At 42.3% G+C, this 20,061-nt stretch overlaps 1 protein-coding gene across 2 annotated transcripts; it reads right to left on the minus strand.

Moving 5' to 3' along the window:
• Positions 1 to 4,498: 4,498 nt before the first annotated feature.
• Positions 4,499 to 20,061, minus strand: mrpl58 (mitochondrial ribosomal protein L58). Of its 2 annotated transcripts, none has more exons than XM_079851241.1 (6): positions 19,856 to 20,061; positions 19,743 to 19,770; positions 19,604 to 19,663; positions 16,775 to 16,857; positions 16,528 to 16,697; positions 4,499 to 4,906 (listed from the first exon to the last, which is right to left on the minus strand). In XM_079851241.1, the coding sequence occupies exons 1-6, from the start codon at positions 20,027 to 20,029 to the stop codon at positions 4,822 to 4,824; spliced, it is 600 nt and encodes a 199-aa protein (XP_079707367.1). In that variant the 5' UTR covers positions 20,030 to 20,061; the 3' UTR covers positions 4,499 to 4,821. The 2 variants fall into 2 exon arrangements, with proteins under 2 accessions (XP_079707367.1, XP_079707368.1); XM_079851242.1 differs by having other exon boundaries at positions 4,551 to 4,906; positions 16,512 to 16,697.

Consider the following 20,061-nt stretch of genomic DNA (forward strand, 5'->3'; position numbering starts at 1 on the left):
GGAAAGTTAGAAAATGTCCACTTACTGCACATATTTCAGCCACTACTTTCTTGGGAACAGATACAAGTGTTGGTGTATTGTGTAAAAGTGCACAAAAGAGGAAAACACAATGTCATTACAATGAACTACACTGGGGAAAAATGTGATCAAATAACTCATGGCAAAATATTTTTACATTAACATAAGTTTATCAGTTTTCACTTTCACAAGTCAAAGCAATTCATCATTACTCAAGATTTAACAGTTGAAATGACTATACGGCCTTAATTTAATGCAGCAAACATTATTTTACAGTGTAGGCTACTAAGATCTATATCTTGATTGCTTTTGTAAACAGACAACCATTTATTAAAATTACCATTATGTAGAATATTTTTGTACTTCACTTTTATTTGTTCCCATGTTCTAGTGTGGTGACTCTGACATTACAATGAACAAAGTAATTATGCAATTATTAAAATTCAAAAATATAGGCTAATAAGTGATAAAAACATCTAACATGGCTACTTCTAACGGATTTAAATTGTCTGCTACTTTTTGCCAGCCCTCTCTCCTGGCTTTTGCAGACTTTGAGGTGTTCCCTGGCGTTTTGATTAAGCATTAAAATTCGGAATAAACTTCGACTATTAGTTCTTGCTCTGCTGAGGAGAAAAACTGAGCGCGCTCTTTGGCCACGCTGAACAGCCAATAGCAGCGTTGCTGATCAATGTTTCTACTATCGATACATATCCCCTTTTAACCAGCGCATGAACGCGCAATTATCTCAGATAACTCAATCCAGCTATACTAATCATATCCGGCAAGTGTGTTCGAAGAACCTAATTAGCCAGATCATGATTCGCACGATGATATCATCTTGGATGTGTCATTTGATCTCGGATGTAATAAGCAACGTACGAAGAACGGACCCCAGAATTAGCTTTTTTTTTTTTATTTTAATAATTGCATAATTACTTTGTGCATTGTAATGTCAGAGTCACCACACTAGAACATGGGAACTAATAAAAGTGAAGTACAAAAATATTCTACATAATGGTAATTTTTAGTTATATTATAGTCTCTTTTATTAAAGGCACTGTTAAATAAATGGTTGTCTGATTATAAAAGCAACCAAGAAAAAGGCTGAGAAAAAATAAAATAAAAGATCTTAGTAGCCTACACTGTAAAATAATTTTTTCTGCATTAAATTAAGGCCGTATAGTCATTTCAACTGTTAAATCTTGAGTAATGATGAATTGCTTTGACTTGTGAAAGTGAAAACTGATAAACTTATGTTCATGTAAAAATATTTTGTCATGAGTTATTGATCACATTTTTCCTGAGTGTAGTTCATTGTAATGACATTGTGTTTTTCCTCTTTTGTGCACTTTTACACAATACACCAACACTTGTATCTGTTCCCAAGAAAGTGGAGCTGAAATATGTGCTGTAAGTGGATATTTTCTAACTTTCCAAAGGAAAGAAAGTATAAGACTTTGTAATGTCCATTTGTTTCCATTGCACTGGACAGTGAATAAACCCTCTCAGATAACTGTCATATGGAGGAACTAGCCTACCTGCAAGTGCATAAATAACTTTACTTCATTTATACTTGTATGCTTTATGGCTGCAATATAAGTAGCAGGATTCCACATCTACAGAAAGGCCTACAGAAGAGTCTGCACAGACAGAGGAGACATAGGCCTACAGGTGGGCAGTGTATAGCCAACTTTTCCTTTTTATTTGTTGCATGAGGCATGTGTCTAATATCTCTTGTTGCAGGCACTTGACCACTGGCTTTTCTTTACAAAGAACAATTGAAATAAAACTCAAGGAACTAAGCATATTTGTCTTTTATTAAACATTTAATGAAAAGTGCTTTTTGTTTTTTTTGGCAATGTTGTGTAATATGGCACATGCAACAATGTCACAGGCCCTGTCAGGTGTGCAACCCTCAGACTTCTCAGACACTGAAATCTTCCCTTTAGTTAGCCAAAGTTCATTTCATTGTGTGCCCTTGTCCTGGCTAGAGCTGCATTGTAACTGGTTTGGGTCAGGGAATGGGGTCATAAAACACCTGTCTGCAGGCAGAAACATGTCATAATCACCTATGAAGAAATGCAGTTCTGTTAGGATCAGCATAAGTGTATGTAATACAGTGAGCTTGATATTTAATTGTGGAACTTTCCTTACCACTTTAAAATAATTTGCATAAATGTGAATCTCTGAAAATTCTTAAGTCATGCACAGATCCAGGCCATTTTGCTTTCACATTTGTGATATGGAAGATTTTAGTCAACTGCTTTTTTTCAAATTTGATATAATATTAGTAATCTGGAATATTAAGAATCACAATAGGCTGCACATTTACATTGTGAACCCCCTTTCTGTTCACATAATCCCCTTCATTGAGGCCTTGATGGCAGTCTATGGTCTAGCCTATAGTCTATGGTACCAATCACGTTAGTGAAGCCTGAGTGATACTGTAATCGGCATGGTCATGATTGCATGATCTTCATAAAAAATTGTGATAGCCTAAAAAAAAACACATCTCCAATAGTGTAAAGGAAAGAGCCATTCGCAAATAATCTTAGGGCAATGCAAACATTTTGTGCTGTAGTTAGGAGAACTTAAGTTAAAACTTGCCCCATTTAAGTCAACAGGGTGCAAATTTTAAAAAGAGGATAACACGGTGTAGGCAACACCGATTTTTGACAGCACTCCAAATTGACAAAAAAATGAGCTCAATGTTAAAATTGACCGGAGTTCTCCTTTAAAGCCCGACTCCGACAAGTCAAAAATAAATGTGCGTTTCCAACAAATTAATAATGTAAACGACAATCTCACGAGTCACGAGAAAAAATACATATCTCAGAAAGTGCATATCTCATCACGCTGCACTGGACTTCCCGTATCAGTTCCGCAGATTAAGACTAGGCGATTTCCTAGGCAGATACAGACTTGGGATATATTGAGTGGAAGCACAGGCGAAGCACTGCTACTTGGACGCGGAGATATCACGCAACACATGAAATCCGCTATCTCTGCGCCCAAGTAGCAGTGCTTCGCCTGTGCTTCCCCAAGTCAAAAGCAACAAAGGATTCCATTCATTATGCTAAGCTAAGATAGCGGCGGCACTGCCAGAAGACAATGCATGCACTGAGACAAAAATGCGTTTGCCCACCTATCTAAATGTAGGGGAGACGGTGAATAACCCCTATTTCAAAAAACGGTGACGTGTTCCTTGCACAACATGCGCAACTTGCAAAAATATAGTCGGTTAGATTAAAAGCTTGTGGTGTTAAAAGCTTTTATACGTCGACCGCGTGGCCTAATGGATAAGGCGTCTGACTTCGGATCAGAAGATTGAGGGTTCGAGTCCCTTCGTGGTCGTTCTTTTTAAACTTCGGTTAAGTAAAACACACTAATATAATTTACATTTAAAACCGTGAATTTGTTTTTAAAAACAAAATACTCATTCTAATTTCAATGTGAACTAACGCTGACTGTCAATGACTATAAGCATGACTATTAGCACAGATATCCTCTATGTCAGTATCAGCAGAGCTTTTCAGGCACAAACGCCCATTTCCTCGGTTCTTGTGCAATCTAAAATGTAAATAGGTTAGGATGTTCCTATACAGATTCGGTGTTACGTATAGTGTTTTAAATATTTGTTTGCTTGTTTTTATTTTATTCATTTATACTTTTTCAGGTATTTTATACTTTTTTTAAAGTTTTATACATTTGTACAGAATGAATTAGTTTGTTGTGTTTGTTAATTCTCTCTCTTTCCTAACGTGGCGTCAAATAATACACTTTACAATGTATTTATACAGTTTTTTTTTTTTATAAATCTTGGAGGTGAAGGTATACACTTTATAAATAAACTAATTGTACACCAAAAGAATTCTTGGTCTGTGAGTTGAAAAAGTAATTGTCTTAAACTACTTGAAGTTCGACCAAATCTATTAGGATTACTAAATGTAGAGTTACATGCAATGTTAATTATAATGAACAGCATTATTAGGTATAACAACACAGTAGCAGGCAGTGTTTCTAAGGTGTAACAACAACGCACTAAGCTCATCAGAAAGCTTTGGGTCTAGGTGGGACTCGAACCTGCGACCTTTGTATCCACATCAAGCTTCCCTTTTCCACCAGAAACACTACATTTTCAGCAATTCAATTAAAACTCCAATAAGTAGCAACTAGGTAACAATTAAACAACTTGATTACTTCAGCCTCTCTCATATTTTCCCTCATTCTTTCTGTTTTAGTCATTTTTTCCTCTTTTTTTCTCCTTCCCCCTCTTCCCCTCCACCCCCTGATGGACTATTGTTCCCCAGCTTTGGCGAAGCGTGCTGGGCCCATAACCCAGAGGTCGATGGATTGAAACCATCCTCTGCTAGAAACTTTTTAACTTACCCACCAAAGCTGCTAATCTCTCTGTGACAATGTAGGCTATCATGTTGAAATTTAGTATTTGACAAATAATATTTTTTAGTTCTTTATTTTTCATTCCATTTTAAGTTTCATTCACATTTAAAGATGGCAATTGAACATGGATGAGTAATGGGGTTTTTCTAGTGTCATGCAAATACCTTGAACTCTAATTAAAACAGTCTAGCCCTCTATTCAAAGCACATGAATAGTATAAACCAACTCTTTGCTTTAACACAGGTTTACAGTTGATCAAATCTTTTTTATAAAGTAATCTGACATATAATTATGTATATGCTATGCAGTACATATAAAAAAATTACACCACTTTACAGTGTGATATTTTGTGATTTTTTAATAAAAATTTGAATACAGAACAATTGTATTACTATTTTGGGTTCAGTCAGAGTCGACTCGTCGTCCTTGCTTTGTTGCAGCATGCATCTTCTTCTGTTTGAGTCTTTCCAAATTTCTTTTATCTAATCTGGAAAAAACAAAAACATTATTGTGACAGTGTTGCATTTGTGCTTCTCTGAAGGACACAGTTGTGCTTCATGCACTATAACCTGTGATCTCTGGAACCTGTGATCTCTGTAACATGTGATCTCCTGTAACCTGTGATCTCCTGGAACATGTGATCTCTGTAACATGTGATCTCTGTAACATGTGATCTCTGTAACATGTGATCTCTGTAACATGTTATCTCTGGAACCTGTGATCTCCTGTAACCTGTGATCTCTGTAACCTGTGATCTCCTGTAACCTGTGATCTCTGTAACCTGTGATCTCCTGTAACCTGTGATCTCTGGAACCTGTGATCTCTGTAACCTGTGATCTCTGGAACCTGTGATCTCTGGAACCTGTGATCTCCTGGAACCTGTGATCTCCTGGAACCTGTGATCTCTGGAACCTGTGATCTCTGTAACCTGTGATCTCCTGTAACCTGTGATTTCTGTAACCTGTTATCTCTGGAACCTGTGATCTCCTGTAACCTGTGATCTCTGTAACCTGTGATCTCCTGTAACCTGTGATCTCCTGTAACCTGTTATCTCCTGTAACCTGTTATCTCCTAAAACCTGTTATCTCTGGAACCTGTGATCTCTGGAACCTGTGATTTCTGTAACCTGTGATCTCTGTAACCTGTGATTTCTGTAACCTGTGATCTCCTGTAACCTGTGATCTCTGTAACCTGTGATCTCCTGTAACCTGTGATCTCTGTAACCTGTGATCTCTGTAACCTGTGATCTCCTGTAACCTGTGATCTCCTGTAACCTGTTATCTCCTGTAACCTGTTATCTCTGGAACCTGTGATTTCTGTAACCTGTGATCTCCTGTAACCTGTTATCTCTGGAACCTGTGATCTCTGGAACCTGTGATCTCTGTAACCTGTGATTTCTGTAACCTGTGATCTCTGTAACCTGTGATTTCTGTAACCTGTGATCTCTGTAACCTGTGATTTCTGTAACCTGTGATCTGCTGTAACCTGTGATCTCTGTAACCTGTGATTTCTGTAACCTGTGATCTCCTGTAACCTGTGATCTCTGTAACCTGTTATCTCCTGTAACCTGTTATCTCTGGAACCTGTGATCTCTGGAACCTGTGATCTCTGTAACCTGTGATCTCCTGTAACCTGTGATTTCTGTAACCTGTTATCTCTGGAACCTGTGATCTCCTGTAACCTGTGATCTCTGTAACCTGTGATCTCTGGAACCTGTGATCTCCTGTAACCTGTGATTTCTGTAAATTGTTATCTCTGGAACCTGTGATCTCCTGTAACCTGTGATCTCTGTAACCTGTGATCTCTGGAACCTGTGATCTCCTGTAACCTGTGATTTCTGTAACCTGTGATCTCTGGAACCTGTGATCTCCTGTAACCTGTGATTTCTGTAACCTGTTATCTCTGGAACCTGTGATCTCCTGTAACCTGTGATCTCTGTAACCTGTGATCTCCTGTAACCTGTGATCTCCTGTAACCTGTGATCTCCTGTAACCTGTGATCTCTGGAACCTGTGATCTCTGGAACCTGTGATCTCTGGAACCTGTGATCTCCTGTAACCTGTGATTTCTGTAACCTGTTATCTCTGTAACCTGTGATCTCCTGTAACCTGTGATCTCTGTAACCTGTGATCTCCTGTAACCTGTGATCTCCTGTAACCTGTGATCTCCTGTAACCTGTGATCTCCTGTAACCTGTTATCTCTGGAACCTGTGATCTCTGTAACCTGTGATCTCTGTAACCTGTGATCTCCTGTAACCTGTGATTTCTGTAACCTGTTATCTCTGGAACCTGTGATCTCCTGTAACCTGTGATCTCTGTAACCTGTGATCTCCTGTAACCTGTGATCTCCTGTAACCTGTTATCTCCTGTAACCTGTTATCTCTGGAACCTGTGATCTCTGGAACCTGTGATTTCTGTAACCTGTGATCTCTGTAACCTGTGATTTCTGTAACCTGTGATCTCCTGTAACCTGTGATCTCTGTAACCTGTGATCTCCTGTAACCTGTGATCTCTGTAACCTGTGATCTCCTGTAACCTGTGATCTCCTGTAACCTGTTATCTCCTGTAACCTGTTATCTCTGTAACCTGTGATCTCTGGAACCTGTGATTTCTGTAACCTGTGATCTCCTGTAACCTGTTATCTCTGGAACCTGTGATCTCTGGAACCTGTGATCTCTGGAACCTGTGATCTCTGGAACCTGTGATCTCTGTAACCTGTGATCTCTGTAACCTGTGATCTCTGTAACCTGTGATTTCTGTAACCTGTGATCTCCTGTAACCTGTGATCTCTGTAACCTGTGATTTCTGTAACCTGTGATCTCCTGTAACCTGTGATCTCTGTAACCTGTTATCTCCTGTAACCTGTTATCTCTGGAACCTGTGATCTCTGGAACCTGTGATCTCTGTAACCTGTGATTTCTGTAACCTGTGATCTCCTGTAACCTGTGATCTCTGTAACCTGTGATCTCCTGTAACCTGTGATCTCCTGTAACCTGTGATTTCTGTAACCTGTGATCTCTGTAACCTGTGATCTCTGTAACCTGTGATCTCCTGTAACCTGTGATCTCCTGTAACCTGTGATCTCTGTAACCTGTGATTTCTGTAACCTGTGATCTCCTGTAACCTGTGATCTCTGTAACCTGTTATCTCCTGTAACCTGTTATCTCTGGAACCTGTGATCTCTGGAACCTGTGATCTCTGTAACCTGTGATCTCCTGTAACCTGTGATTTCTGTAACCTGTTATCTCTGGAACCTGTGATCTCCTGTAACCTGTGATCTCTGTAACCTGTGATCTCTGGAACCTGTGATCTCCTGTAACCTGTGATTTCTGTAACCTGTTATCTCTGGAACCTGTGATCTCCTGTAACCTGTGATCTCTGTAACCTGTGATCTCTGGAACCTGTGATCTCCTGTAACCTGTGATTTCTGTAACCTGTGATCTCTGGAACCTGTGATCTCCTGTAACCTGTGATTTCTGTAACCTGTTATCTCTGGAACCTGTGATCTCCTGTAACCTGTGATCTCTGTAACCTGTGATCTCCTGTAACCTGTGATCTCCTGTAACCTGTGATCTCCTGTAACCTGTGATCTCTGGAACCTGTGATCTCTGTAACCTGTGATCTCTGTAACCTGTGATCTCCTGTAACCTGTGATTTCTGTAACCTGTTATCTCTGTAACCTGTGATCTCCTGTAACCTGTGATCTCTGTAACCTGTGATTTCTGTAACCTGTGATCTCCTGTAACCTGTGATCTCCTGTAACCTGTGATCTCCTGTAACCTGTTATCTCTGGAACCTGTGATCTCTGTAACCTGTGATCTCTGTAACCTGTGATCTCCTGTAACCTGTGATTTCTGTAACCTGTTATCTCTGGAACCTGTGATCTCCTGTAACCTGTGATCTCTGTAACCTGTGATCTCTGTAACCTGTGATTTCTGTAACCTGTGATCTCCTGTAACCTGTGATCTCCTGTAACCTGTGATCTCCTGTAACCTGTTATCTCTGGAACCTGTGATCTCTGTAACCTGTGATCTCTGTAACCTGTGATCTCCTGTAACCTGTGATTTCTGTAACCTGTTATCTCTGGAACCTGTGATCTCCTGTAACCTGTGATCTCTGTAACCTGTGATCTCCTGTAACCTGTGATCTCCTGTAACCTGTTATCTCCTGTAACCTGTTATCTCCTGTAACCTGTTATCTCTGGAACCTGTGATCTCTGGAACCTGTGATCTCTGGAACCTGTGATCTCCTGTAACCTGTGATCTCTGTAACCTGTTATCTCCTGTAACCTGTTATCTCTGGAACCTGTGATCTCTGGAACCTGTGATCTCTGTAACCTGTGATTTCTGTAACCTGTGATCTCCTGTAACCTGTGATCTCTGTAACCTGTGATCTCCTGTAACCTGTGATCTCCTGTAACCTGTGATTTCTGTAACCTGTGATCTCTGTAACCTGTGATCTCTGTAACCTGTGATCTCCTGTAACCTGTGATCTCCTGTAACCTGTGATCTCTGTAACCTGTGATTTCTGTAACCTGTTATCTCTGGAACCTGTGATCTCTGGAACCTGTGATCTCTGGAACCTGTGATCTCTGGAACCTGTGATCTCTGGAACCTGTGATCTCCTGGAACCTGTGATCTCCTGGAACCTGTGATCTCTGGAACCTGTGATCTCTGGAACCTGTGATCTCTGGAACCTGTGATCTCTGGAACCTGTGATCTCTGGAACCTGTGATTTCTGTAACCTGTGATCTCTGTAACCTGTGATCTCCTGTAACCTGTGATCTCTGTAACCTGTTATCTCCTGTAACCTGTTATCTCTGTAACCTGTGATCTCTGTAACCTGTGATTTCTGTAACCTGTGATCTCTGTAACCTGTGATCTCCTGTAACCTGTGATCTCTGTAACCTGTGATCTACTGGAACCTGTTATCTCCTGGAACCTGTTATCTCTGGAACCTGTGATCTCTGGAACCTGTGATTTCTGTAACCTGTGATCTCTGTAACCTGTGATTTCTGTAACCTGTGATCTCCTGTAACCTGTGATCTCTGTAACCTGTGATTTCTGTAACCTGTGATCTCCTGTAACCTGTGATCTCTGTAACCTGTTATCTCCTGTAACCTGTTATCTCTGGAACCTGTGATCTCTGGAACCTGTGATTTCTGTAACTTGTGATCTCTGTATCCTGTGATTTCTGTAACCTGTGATCTCCTGTAACCTGTGATCTCCTGTAACCTGTGATCTCTGTAACCTGTGATCTCCTGTAACCTGTGATCTCTGTAACCTGTTATCTCCTGTAACCTGTGATCTCCTGTAACCTGTGATCTCTGTAATCTGTGATCTCCTGTAACCTGTGATCTCTGTAACCTGTGATCTCTGTAACCTGTGATCTCTGTAACCTGTGATTTCTGTAACCTGTGATCTCTGTAACCTGTGATTTCTGTAACCTGTGATCTCCTGTAACCTGTGATCTCCTGTAACCTGTGATCTCCTGTAACCTGTGATCTCTGTAACCTGTGATCTCCTGTAACCTGTGATCTCCTGGAACCTGTGATCTCTGGAACCTGTGATCTCTGGAACCTGTGATCTCCTGTAACCTGTGATCTCTGTAACCTGTGATCTCTGGAACCTGTGATCTCCTGGAACCTGTGATCTCTGGAACCTGTGATCTCTGGAACCTGTGATCTCTGGAACCTGTGATTTCTGTAACCTGTGATCTCCTGTAACCTGTGATTTCTGTAACCTGTTATCTCCTGTAACCTGTTATCTCCTGTAACCTGTGATCTCTGTAACCTGTGATCTCTGTAACCTGTGATCTCCTGTAACCTGTGATCTCCTGTAACCTGTGATCTCTGGAACCTGTGATCTCCTGTAACCTGTGATCTCTGTAACCTGTGATCTCTGTAACCTGTGATCTCCTGTAACCTGTGATCTCCTGTAACCTGTGATCTCTGGAACCTGTGATCTCTGGAACCTGTGATCTCCTGGAACCTGTGATCTCTGGAACCTGTGATCTCTGGAACCTGTGATCTCTTGGAACCTGTGATTTCTGGAACCTGTGATCTCCTGTAACCTGTGATTTCTGTAACCTGTGATCTCTGTAACCTGTGATTTCTGTAACCTGTGATTTCTGTAACCTGTGATCTCCTGTAACCTGTGATCTCCTGTAACCTGTGATCTCCTGTAACCTGTGATCTCCTGTAACCTGTGATCTCCTGTAACCTGTGATCTCCTGTAACCTGTGATCTCCTGTAACCTGTGATCTCTGTAACCTGTGATATCTGTAACCTGTGATCTCCTGTAACCTGTGATCTCCTGTAACCTGTGATCTCCTGTAACCTGTGATCTCTGTAACCGGTGATCTCCTGTAACCTGTGATCTCTGTAACCGGTGATCTCCTGTAACCTGTGATCTCTGTAACCTGTGATCTCCTGTAACCTGTGATCTCTGTAACCTGTGATCTCTGTAACCTGTGATCTCTGTAACCTGTGATCTCCTGTAACCTGTGATCTCCTGTAACCTGTGATCTCTGTAACCTGTGATTTCTGTAACCTGTTATCTCTGTAACCTGTGATCTCTGTAACCTGTGATCTCTGTAACCTGTGATCTCCTGTAACCTGTGATCTCCTGTAACCTGTTATCTCTGGAACCTGTGATCTCTGTAACCTGTGATTTCTGTAACCTGTGATCTCCTGTAACCTGTGATCTCCTGTAACCTGTGATCTCCTGTAACCTGTGATCTCCTGTAACCTGTTATGTCTGGAACCTGTGATTTCTGTAACCTGTGATCTCTCTAACCTGTGATCTCCTGTAACCTGTGATCTCCTGTAACCTGTGATCTCCTGTAACCTGTTATGTCTGGAACCTGTGATTTCTGTAACCTGTGATCTCTCTAACCTGTGATCTCCTGTAACCTGTGATCTCCTGTAACCTGTGATCTCCTGTAACCTGTGATCTCCTGTAACCTGTGATCTCTGTAACCTGTGATCTCTGTAACCTGTGATCTCCTGTAACCTGTTATGTCTGGAACCTGTGATTTCTGTAACCTGTGATCTCTCTAACCTGTGATCTCCTGTAACCTGTGATCTCCTGTAACCTGTGATCTCCTGTAACCTGTGATCTCCTGTAACCTGTGATTTCTGTAACCTGTGATCTCCTGTAACCTGTGATCTCTGTAACCTGTTATCTCCTGTAACCTGTTATCTCTGTAACCTGTGATCTCTGGAACCTGTGATCTCCTGGAACCTGTGATCTCTGGAACCTGTGATCTCTGGAACCTGTGATCTCTGGAACCTGTGATTTCTGTAACCTGTGATCTCTGTAACCTGTGATCTCCTGTAACCTGTGATCTCTGTAACCTGTTATCTCCTGTAACCTGTTATCTCTGTAACCTGTGATCTCTGTAACCTGTGATTTCTGTAACCTGTGATCTCTGTAACCTGTGATCTCCTGTAACCTGTGATCTCTGGAACCTGTGATCTCCTGGAACCTGTTATCTCCTGGAACCTGTTATCTCTGGAACCTGTGATCTCTGGAACCTGTGATTTCTGTAACCTGTGATCTCTGTAACCTGTGATTTCTGTAACCTGTGATCTCCTGTAACCTGTGATCTCTGTAACCTGTGATTTCTGTAACCTGTGATCTCCTGTAACCTGTGATCTCTGTAACCTGTTATCTCCTGTAACCTGTTATCTCTGGAACCTGTGATCTCTGGAACCTGTGATTTCTGTAACTTGTGATCTCTGTATCCTGTGATTTCTGTAACCTGTGATCTCCTGTAACCTGTGATCTCCTGTAACCTGTGATCTCTGTAACCTGTGATCTCCTGTAACCTGTGATCTCTGTAACCTGTTATCTCCTGTAACCTGTGATCTCCTGTAACCTGTGATCTCTGTAATCTGTGATCTCCTGTAACCTGTGATCTCTGTAACCTGTGATCTCTGTAACCTGTGATCTCTGTAACCTGTGATTTCTGTAACCTGTGATCTCTGTAACCTGTGATTTCTGTAACCTGTGATCTCCTGTAACCTGTGATCTCCTGTAACCTGTGATCTCCTGTAACCTGTGATCTCTGTAACCTGTGATCTCCTGTAACCTGTGATCTCCTGGAACCTGTGATCTCTGGAACCTGTGATCTCTGGAACCTGTGATCTCCTGTAACCTGTGATCTCTGTAACCTGTGATCTCTGGAACCTGTGATCTCCTGGAACCTGTGATCTCTGGAACCTGTGATCTCTGGAACCTGTGATCTCTGGAACCTGTGATCTCTGGAACCTGTGATTTCTGTAACCTGTGATCTCCTGTAACCTGTGATTTCTGTAACCTGTTATCTCCTGTAACCTGTTATCTCCTGTAACCTGTGATCTCTGTAACCTGTGATCTCTGTAACCTGTGATCTCCTGTAACCTGTGATCTCCTGTAACCTGTGATCTCTGGAACCTGTGATCTCCTGTAACCTGTGATCTCTGTAACCTGTGATCTCTGTAACCTGTGATCTCCTGTAACCTGTGATCTCCTGTAACCTGTGATCTCTGGAACCTGTGATCTCTGGAACCTGTGATCTCCTGGAACCTGTGATCTCTGGAACCTGTGATCTCTGGAACCTGTGATCTCTTGGAACCTGTGATTTCTGGAACCTGTGATCTCCTGTAACCTGTGATTTCTGTAACCTGTGATCTCTGTAACCTGTGATTTCTGTAACCTGTGATTTCTGTAACCTGTGATCTCCTGTAACCTGTGATCTCCTGTAACCTGTGATCTCCTGTAACCTGTGATCTCCTGTAACCTGTGATCTCCTGTAACCTGTGATCTCCTGTAACCTGTGATCTCCTGTAACCTGTGATCTCTGTAACCTGTGATATCTGTAACCTGTGATCTCCTGTAACCTGTGATCTCCTGTAACCTGTGATCTCCTGTAACCTGTGATCTCTGTAACCGGTGATCTCCTGTAACCTGTGATCTCTGTAACCGGTGATCTCCTGTAACCTGTGATCTCTGTAACCTGTGATCTCCTGTAACCTGTGATCTCTGTAACCTGTAACCTGTGATCTCTGTAACCTGTGATCTCTGTAACCTGTGATCTCCTGTAACCTGTGATCTCCTGTAACCTGTGATCTCTGTAACCTGTGATTTCTGTAACCTGTTATCTCTGTAACCTGTGATCTCTGTAACCTGTGATCTCTGTAACCTGTGATCTCCTGTAACCTGTGATCTCCTGTAACCTGTTATCTCTGGAACCTGTGATCTCTGTAACCTGTGATTTCTGTAACCTGTGATCTCCTGTAACCTGTGATCTCCTGTAACCTGTGATCTCCTGTAACCTGTGATCTCCTGTAACCTGTTATGTCTGGAACCTGTGATTTCTGTAACCTGTGATCTCTCTAACCTGTGATCTCCTGTAACCTGTGATCTCCTGTAACCTGTTATGTCTGGAACCTGTGATTTCTGTAACCTGTGATCTCTCTAACCTGTGATCTCCTGTAACCTGTGATCTCCTGTAACCTGTGATCTCCTGTAACCTGTGATCTCCTGTAACCTGTGATCTCTGTAACCTGTGATCTCTGTAACCTGTGATCTCCTGTAACCTGTTATGTCTGGAACCTGTGATTTCTGTAACCTGTGATCTCTCTAACCTGTGATCTCCTGTAACCTGTGATCTCCTGTAACCTGTGATCTCCTGTAACCTGTGATCTCCTGTAACCTGTGATTTCTGTAACCTGTGATCTCCTGTAACCTGTGATCTCTGTAACCTGTTATCTCCTGTAACCTGTTATCTCTGGAACCTGTGATCTCTGGAACCTGTGATTTCTGTAACCTGTGATTTCTGTAACCTGTGATCTCCTGTAACCTGTGATCTCTGTAACCTGTGATCTCCTGTAACCTGTGATCTCCTGTAACCTGTGATTTCTGTAACCTGTTATCTCCTGTAACCTGTGATCTCTGTAACCTGTGATCTCAGTAACCTGTGATCTCTGTAACCTGTGATCTCTGTAACCTGTGATCTCTGTAACCTGTGATCTCTGTAACCTGTGATCTCTGTAACCTGTGATCTCCTGTAACCTGTGATCTCTGGAACCTGTTATCTCCTGTAACCTGTGATCTCCTGTAACCTGTGATCTCCTGTAACCTGTTATCTCTGGAACCTGTGATCTCCTGTAACCTGTGATCTCCTGTAACCTGTGATCTCCTGTAACCTGTGATCTCCTGTAACCTGTGATCTCTGTAACCTGTGATCTCCTGTAACCTGTGATCTCCTGTAACCTGTGATTTCTGTAACCTGTTATCTCCTGTAACCTGTGATCTCTGTAACCTGTGATCTCAGTAACCTGTGATCTCTGTAACCTGTGATCTCTGTAACCTGTGATCTCTGTAACCTGTGATCTCTGTAACCTGTGATCTCTGTAACCTGTGATCTCCTGTAACCTGTGATCTCTGGAACCTGTTATCTCCTGTAACCTGTGATCTCCTGTAACCTGTGATCTCCTGTAACCTGTTATCTCTGGAACCTGTGATCTCTGTAACCTGTGATCTCTGTAACCTGTGATCTCTGTAACCTGTGATCTCCTGTAACCTGTGATCTCTGGAACTTGTGATCTCTGTAACCTGTGATTTCTGTAACCTGTGATCTCCTGTAACCTGTGATCTCCTGTAACCTGTGATCTCCTGTAACCTGTGATCTCCTGTAACCTGTTATGTCTGGAACCTGTGATTTCTGTAACCTGTGATCTCTCTAACCTGTGATCTCCTGTAACCTGTGATCTCCTGTAACCTGTTATGTCTGTAACCTGTGATCTCTCTAACCTGTGATCTCCTGTAACCTGTGATCTCCTGTAACCTGTGATCTCCTGAAACCTGTTATCTCTGGAACCTGTGATCTCTGGAACCTGTTATCTCTGTAACCTGTGATCTCTGTAACCTGTGATCTCCTGTAACCTGTGATCTCTGTAACCTGTGATCTCCTGTAACCTGTTATCTCCTGGAACCTGTTATCTCTGGAACCTGTGATCTCTGGAACCTGTGATCTCTGGAACCTGTGATCTCTGTAACCTGTGATCTCCTGTAACCTGTGATCTCCTGGAACCTGTTATCTCTGGAACCTGTTATCTCTGGAACCTGTGATCTCTGTAACCTGTGATCTCTGTAACCTGTGATCTCCTGTAACCTGTGATCTCTCTAACCTGTTATCTCTGTAACCTGTGATCTCTGTAACCTGTGATCTCCTGTAACCTGTGATCTCCTGTAACCTGTTATCTCCTGGAACCTGTTATCTCTGGAACCTGTGATCTCTGTAACCTGTGATCTCCTGTAACCTGTGATCTCTCTAACCTGTTATCTCTGTAACCTGTGATCTCCTGGAACCTGTGATCTCCTGGAACCTGTTATCTCTGGAACCTGTGATCTCTGGAACCTGTGATCTCTGTAACCTGTGATCTCTGTAACCTGTGATCTCCTGTAACCTGTTATGTCTGGAACCTGTGATTTCTGTAACTTGTGATCTCTGTAACCTGTGATCTCTGTAACCTGTGATCTCCTGTAACCTGTGATCTCCTGTAACCTGTGATCTCCTGTAACCTGTGATCTCTCTAACCTGTGATCTCCTGTAACCTGTGATCTCCTGTAACCTGTTATCTCTGTAACCTGTGATCTCCTGTAACCTGTGATCTCTGTAACCTGTGATCTCTGTAACCTGTGATCTCTGTAACCTGTGATTTCTGTAACCTGTGATCTCTGTAACCTGTGATCTCCTGTAACCTGTGATCTCCTGTAACCTGTGATCTCTGTAACCTGTGATCTCTGTAACCTGTGATCTCCTGTAACCTGTGATCTCTGTAACCTGTGATCTCTGGAACCTGTGATCTCCTGTAACCTGTGATCTCCTGTAACCTGTTATCTCTGTAACCTGTGATCTCTGTAACCTGTGATCTCTGTAACCTGTGATCTCTGTAACCTGTGATCTCCTGTAACCTGTGATCTCCTGTAACCTGTTATCTCTGTAACCTGTGATCTCTGGAACCTGTTATCTCTGGAACCTGTGATCTCTGGAACCTGTGATCTCCTGTAACCTGTTATCTCTGGAACCTGTGATCTCTGTAACCTGTGATCTCTCTAACCTGTGAGCTCTGAGAGCGAGATCCTCCACTGACGGTTCTGGCTTCTGTCGACTGGCTTCAGTGATCATCTCTGAGATCTTCTGGAGACAGTCTTCAAGGTTCCTCTGCTGGCTTCTGCTCATCTCTGAGGTCACAATTAACTCTCCTGTTTTGTTGACACGAGTTTTATTCTGTTGACACAGGTATTTCTGCAATGAGCAGTGCATGCGACACAAAGTATGAATGTTATCATATGTGCTACTCTCACCTTCAGAAGAATCTCTCTCCTAACTTCTTCTGGGATCCATTCTGCTGTCTGCACATGGAAACGCACCTCTGCTTTCGTACTGACTGCAAACAGATATTACAGAATGTTAAGTGACAAAATGTGACCCTTAAATAAACAGCACTAATGATTAGTGCTGGGCGGTATACTGGTTCATACCGAACACCGGTGTTCATTTTTTTGTATGATATGATTTTTTAAAGGGGAACATGGCAACTCTAGCCATTTCTTCGCTGATTTTCCCTTTTGGTTTTCCACCAGGGAATGCTGGGGGGTGCGGGGAAAGTCACCATTCTCACCAGAACAGGTTATTTAACCATCCAAATGATTTATAAACGGATTTATTAAGTTGAAATAGTTGCCAAGTTCCCCTTTAATATACCGCAATACCGGAGTATGTCGCTTTAACAACGTTGAGAATGCGTTATGACACTGTTTAGCCCCTTTCACACAGCGCGATGATCCCGGCAAACTGCCGGGAAATTGCCAGAACGCCTTCTGTGTGAACGCAAACACGACCCGGGATTTATACCGGGATCGATGCCGGGTTAGGGACCTAGTAACATTGCCGTGTTCAGTCCAGAAATGCGCGCTGTGTGAACAAAAGCCGTAATAATGGCGTGTTGTAGTGATGACGCTGACGCCGGGATCGTTCGCCAGCTGTGAAACGGTGCGTAATGCGCAAGTTTATGATCGAATCAGAGAAAAGAATGCACAAGCGTGGTTTCTCGAGAGAGATATCGCAGCTCATAAGCAGACGCTGCTGAAACATTACAAGTCACATCGATGTCTTGACATGATTGTGTGAACGCACTCTCTGATTCCGGAAAATCACTGGCAGTGTGAATGAACCAAAATCAAACGAACCCGGGTCAAATCGCGGGTCACTCTATCCGTGTATTTTCCGGAATCTCTGTGTGAACGGGGCTTTTGAGAGGGTCAAACTCTTCTTTTCACTGTTCACTGGTGATGCACAGCAGTGTGTGTGTGTTACTGAGCCTAATGGAGAACATGGAGAGGTTAAACTATAACTGATAGCTGTCAAATTATATTAGTGTTTCCCATACATTGGTTAACAATATCAACACAACCTTTTGGAAAATCTATTTGTGGTTGGCTTTGACATTGTTAAATAAACATGAGCACTGCATGTTTCAAAGTCAAAAGGTGGCGCGGGTGTTTTTATATTAATGTATCTGAAGTGAACTGACGGTCTTTAGGGACTGTTCGTTTTCTATTTAAGGGGCTACCGGAGGAGTTTTGAGATCTATAGTCAAAATAGACTTGACCCTCCCTTCGGCAGCAATACATTTTTCTATGACCCTCCAAAATGATTGTGAAAAAAGGAACGACCCTCCCCGATAATTTATTGATTACTTCTGTAATGGTTTGCGCTTGGCAAAGATGTTCAGATATCTCTATGCCTAGACATACACCAAACGTTCATTAAAAAGGGTCCTGTACAGGGCTGTACAGTGCGACATATATCTACGAAAAGATTGGTCTGTGCGATGAATAAATGTCCCACTGTAGCTCGCGTGCGATACAGTTTTGTAAACTTCGTTACTTGTGTTTGTTTTCAGACATGATAACAGTCGTTTTATACTTGTGCTTATGCGATATCACGATTTTTGATCTTGGATGATTTAATGATCTGCTTTGGAAGAAATATGGAAGTATCGTGCTACAGCGCCCATCCTATCAGCTGCAGTTCTGGCCCTCAAGCTTGGTTTATACCATAGACTGTAGGTTTATACTCGCCGCGTCCGCACGAGCGCGAAGGTGCGCAAGGGATTTTGCAACTACGCGCGGCTCCGCATCCGAAGATACACGACTTCGAGCCGAATCTGGCCGAGCATATACGTCTCATTAGCCTGGCAAGCCAGACCTACATCAAGATGTTTAGTCTGGAAACTCACCATAGACACGCTCACTCCGAGGGGCGGGATAAACGGCTGTCTTTCAAATTCCCTCTGCACGCAATAGGACAGCGCTTCAACCAACCAGAGCGTTTTCCCAACAACGGAGCAAGTTGATAGATTCAACTTTTGCCATATCTGGCCGGCAAAACGACGAACACATCTTCCTTTTTTTAAGAATGACTTAAGTGCCGTTCTTTGCTCTTTTCTCAAAGAAAAACTTAACTCCAAGTCCTCCAGAGTCGCGGACAAAGCCGATTCGAAAGACTGTTCTCCAGCAGCCGTCATTCTTTGTTTTCAAGTCGCAGGCAGGGAACCGTCGCAACTCTGTCGTCATATGTTAAGCCCGCCCCGCCTACTCTATAAGCGACGTGATTGGCCTGACCCAATTTAGGTTTTTGCAGCTCGAAAGTCTATGGAGAGTTGCTAGACTACCCTGGCTGCAGAATACATTTTGCTGCCGCTAGGGTGCGTCTAGATTTCTAGGCTAACGTCTCATCACACCGGCACCCAGTTTGTGAGTCTAGTAGTTGCTTAAATTTACAAAATGAGCCTACAATAGCAGACATAAGCCCCTTTAATAAAAATGGTTCATGTTTTATAAAACATTTTCTCGAAACTAAATGAAAATGTTTAGTGAAATCAAACCTGTAATAATACTAGTGTGGATTTTTTCTACAATATTCACTCATGACAGGACAATAGAGCATTATAAGTCAATCTACTGCAGTATTTATTCTCTCTATTATTAGAAAATGTGGTTAACACCCAGTCATACTTGAAGAAAAAACCCGTCATAATTTTGAAAAATACCGCGATTTTTGGTCAAGCCGGCCAGCAAGTGATCGACAGAACACCTTCACACGAACACTAGTCATAAAACACAGTTTACCCTTGTTGACATGTTGGCCGCCGGGTCCGCTGCTCCGACTGTATGTTATCTTCAGTTTATCTGTGAAATGAAAGACAGTTTCAGCAGATTCAGATTTCAGTCAGTTATAATAACAGTTATAATAATGATGAACTCTTACCAACCGGGATGCGCGAGAGCAGATCGTCCTGGCAATAAACAGAAACATTGTGTTTACATAAGCAATGTGATGTTGCACGTCATTTAGAGAAAATACAGAAAATCATGTTTCACCTGTGTAAAATGCGATGCTTTTTTCACGTGGAAATAACTGCTGTCTGCATAGCGCTTCGATCGCGTTTTGTTACTATTGAATACAGTTACTAATCGACGGCATATATTCCTCGAGCATGGCAGATTATACAGCTGCAAGAAACAGAAACTTGTAACCATGGATGCCGCCGCCATGTTGAAAATAAAGAAACACGTGCGATGAAAAC

This window comes from Squalius cephalus (genome assembly GCF_949319135.1).
Source record: "Squalius cephalus genome assembly, chromosome: 19".
Lineage (NCBI taxonomy): Eukaryota > Metazoa > Chordata > Actinopteri > Cypriniformes > Leuciscidae > Squalius > Squalius cephalus.

Bases quoted from the DNA above. Each gene is read 5' to 3' on its own strand.
- mrpl58 (XM_079851241.1), bottom strand. From the start codon at position 20,029: ATGGCGGCGGCATCCATGGTTACAAGTTTCTGTTTCTTGCAGCTGTAT. The intron at 19,771-19,855 runs GTGAAACATGAT...GTTTATTGCCAG, and splicing joins AAGCATCGCATTTTACACAG to GACGATCTGCTCTCGCGCAT. The intron at 16,858-19,603 runs GTAAACTGTGTT...ATCTGTTTGCAG, and splicing joins CGGCCAACATGTCAACAAGG to TCAGTACGAAAGCAGAGGTG.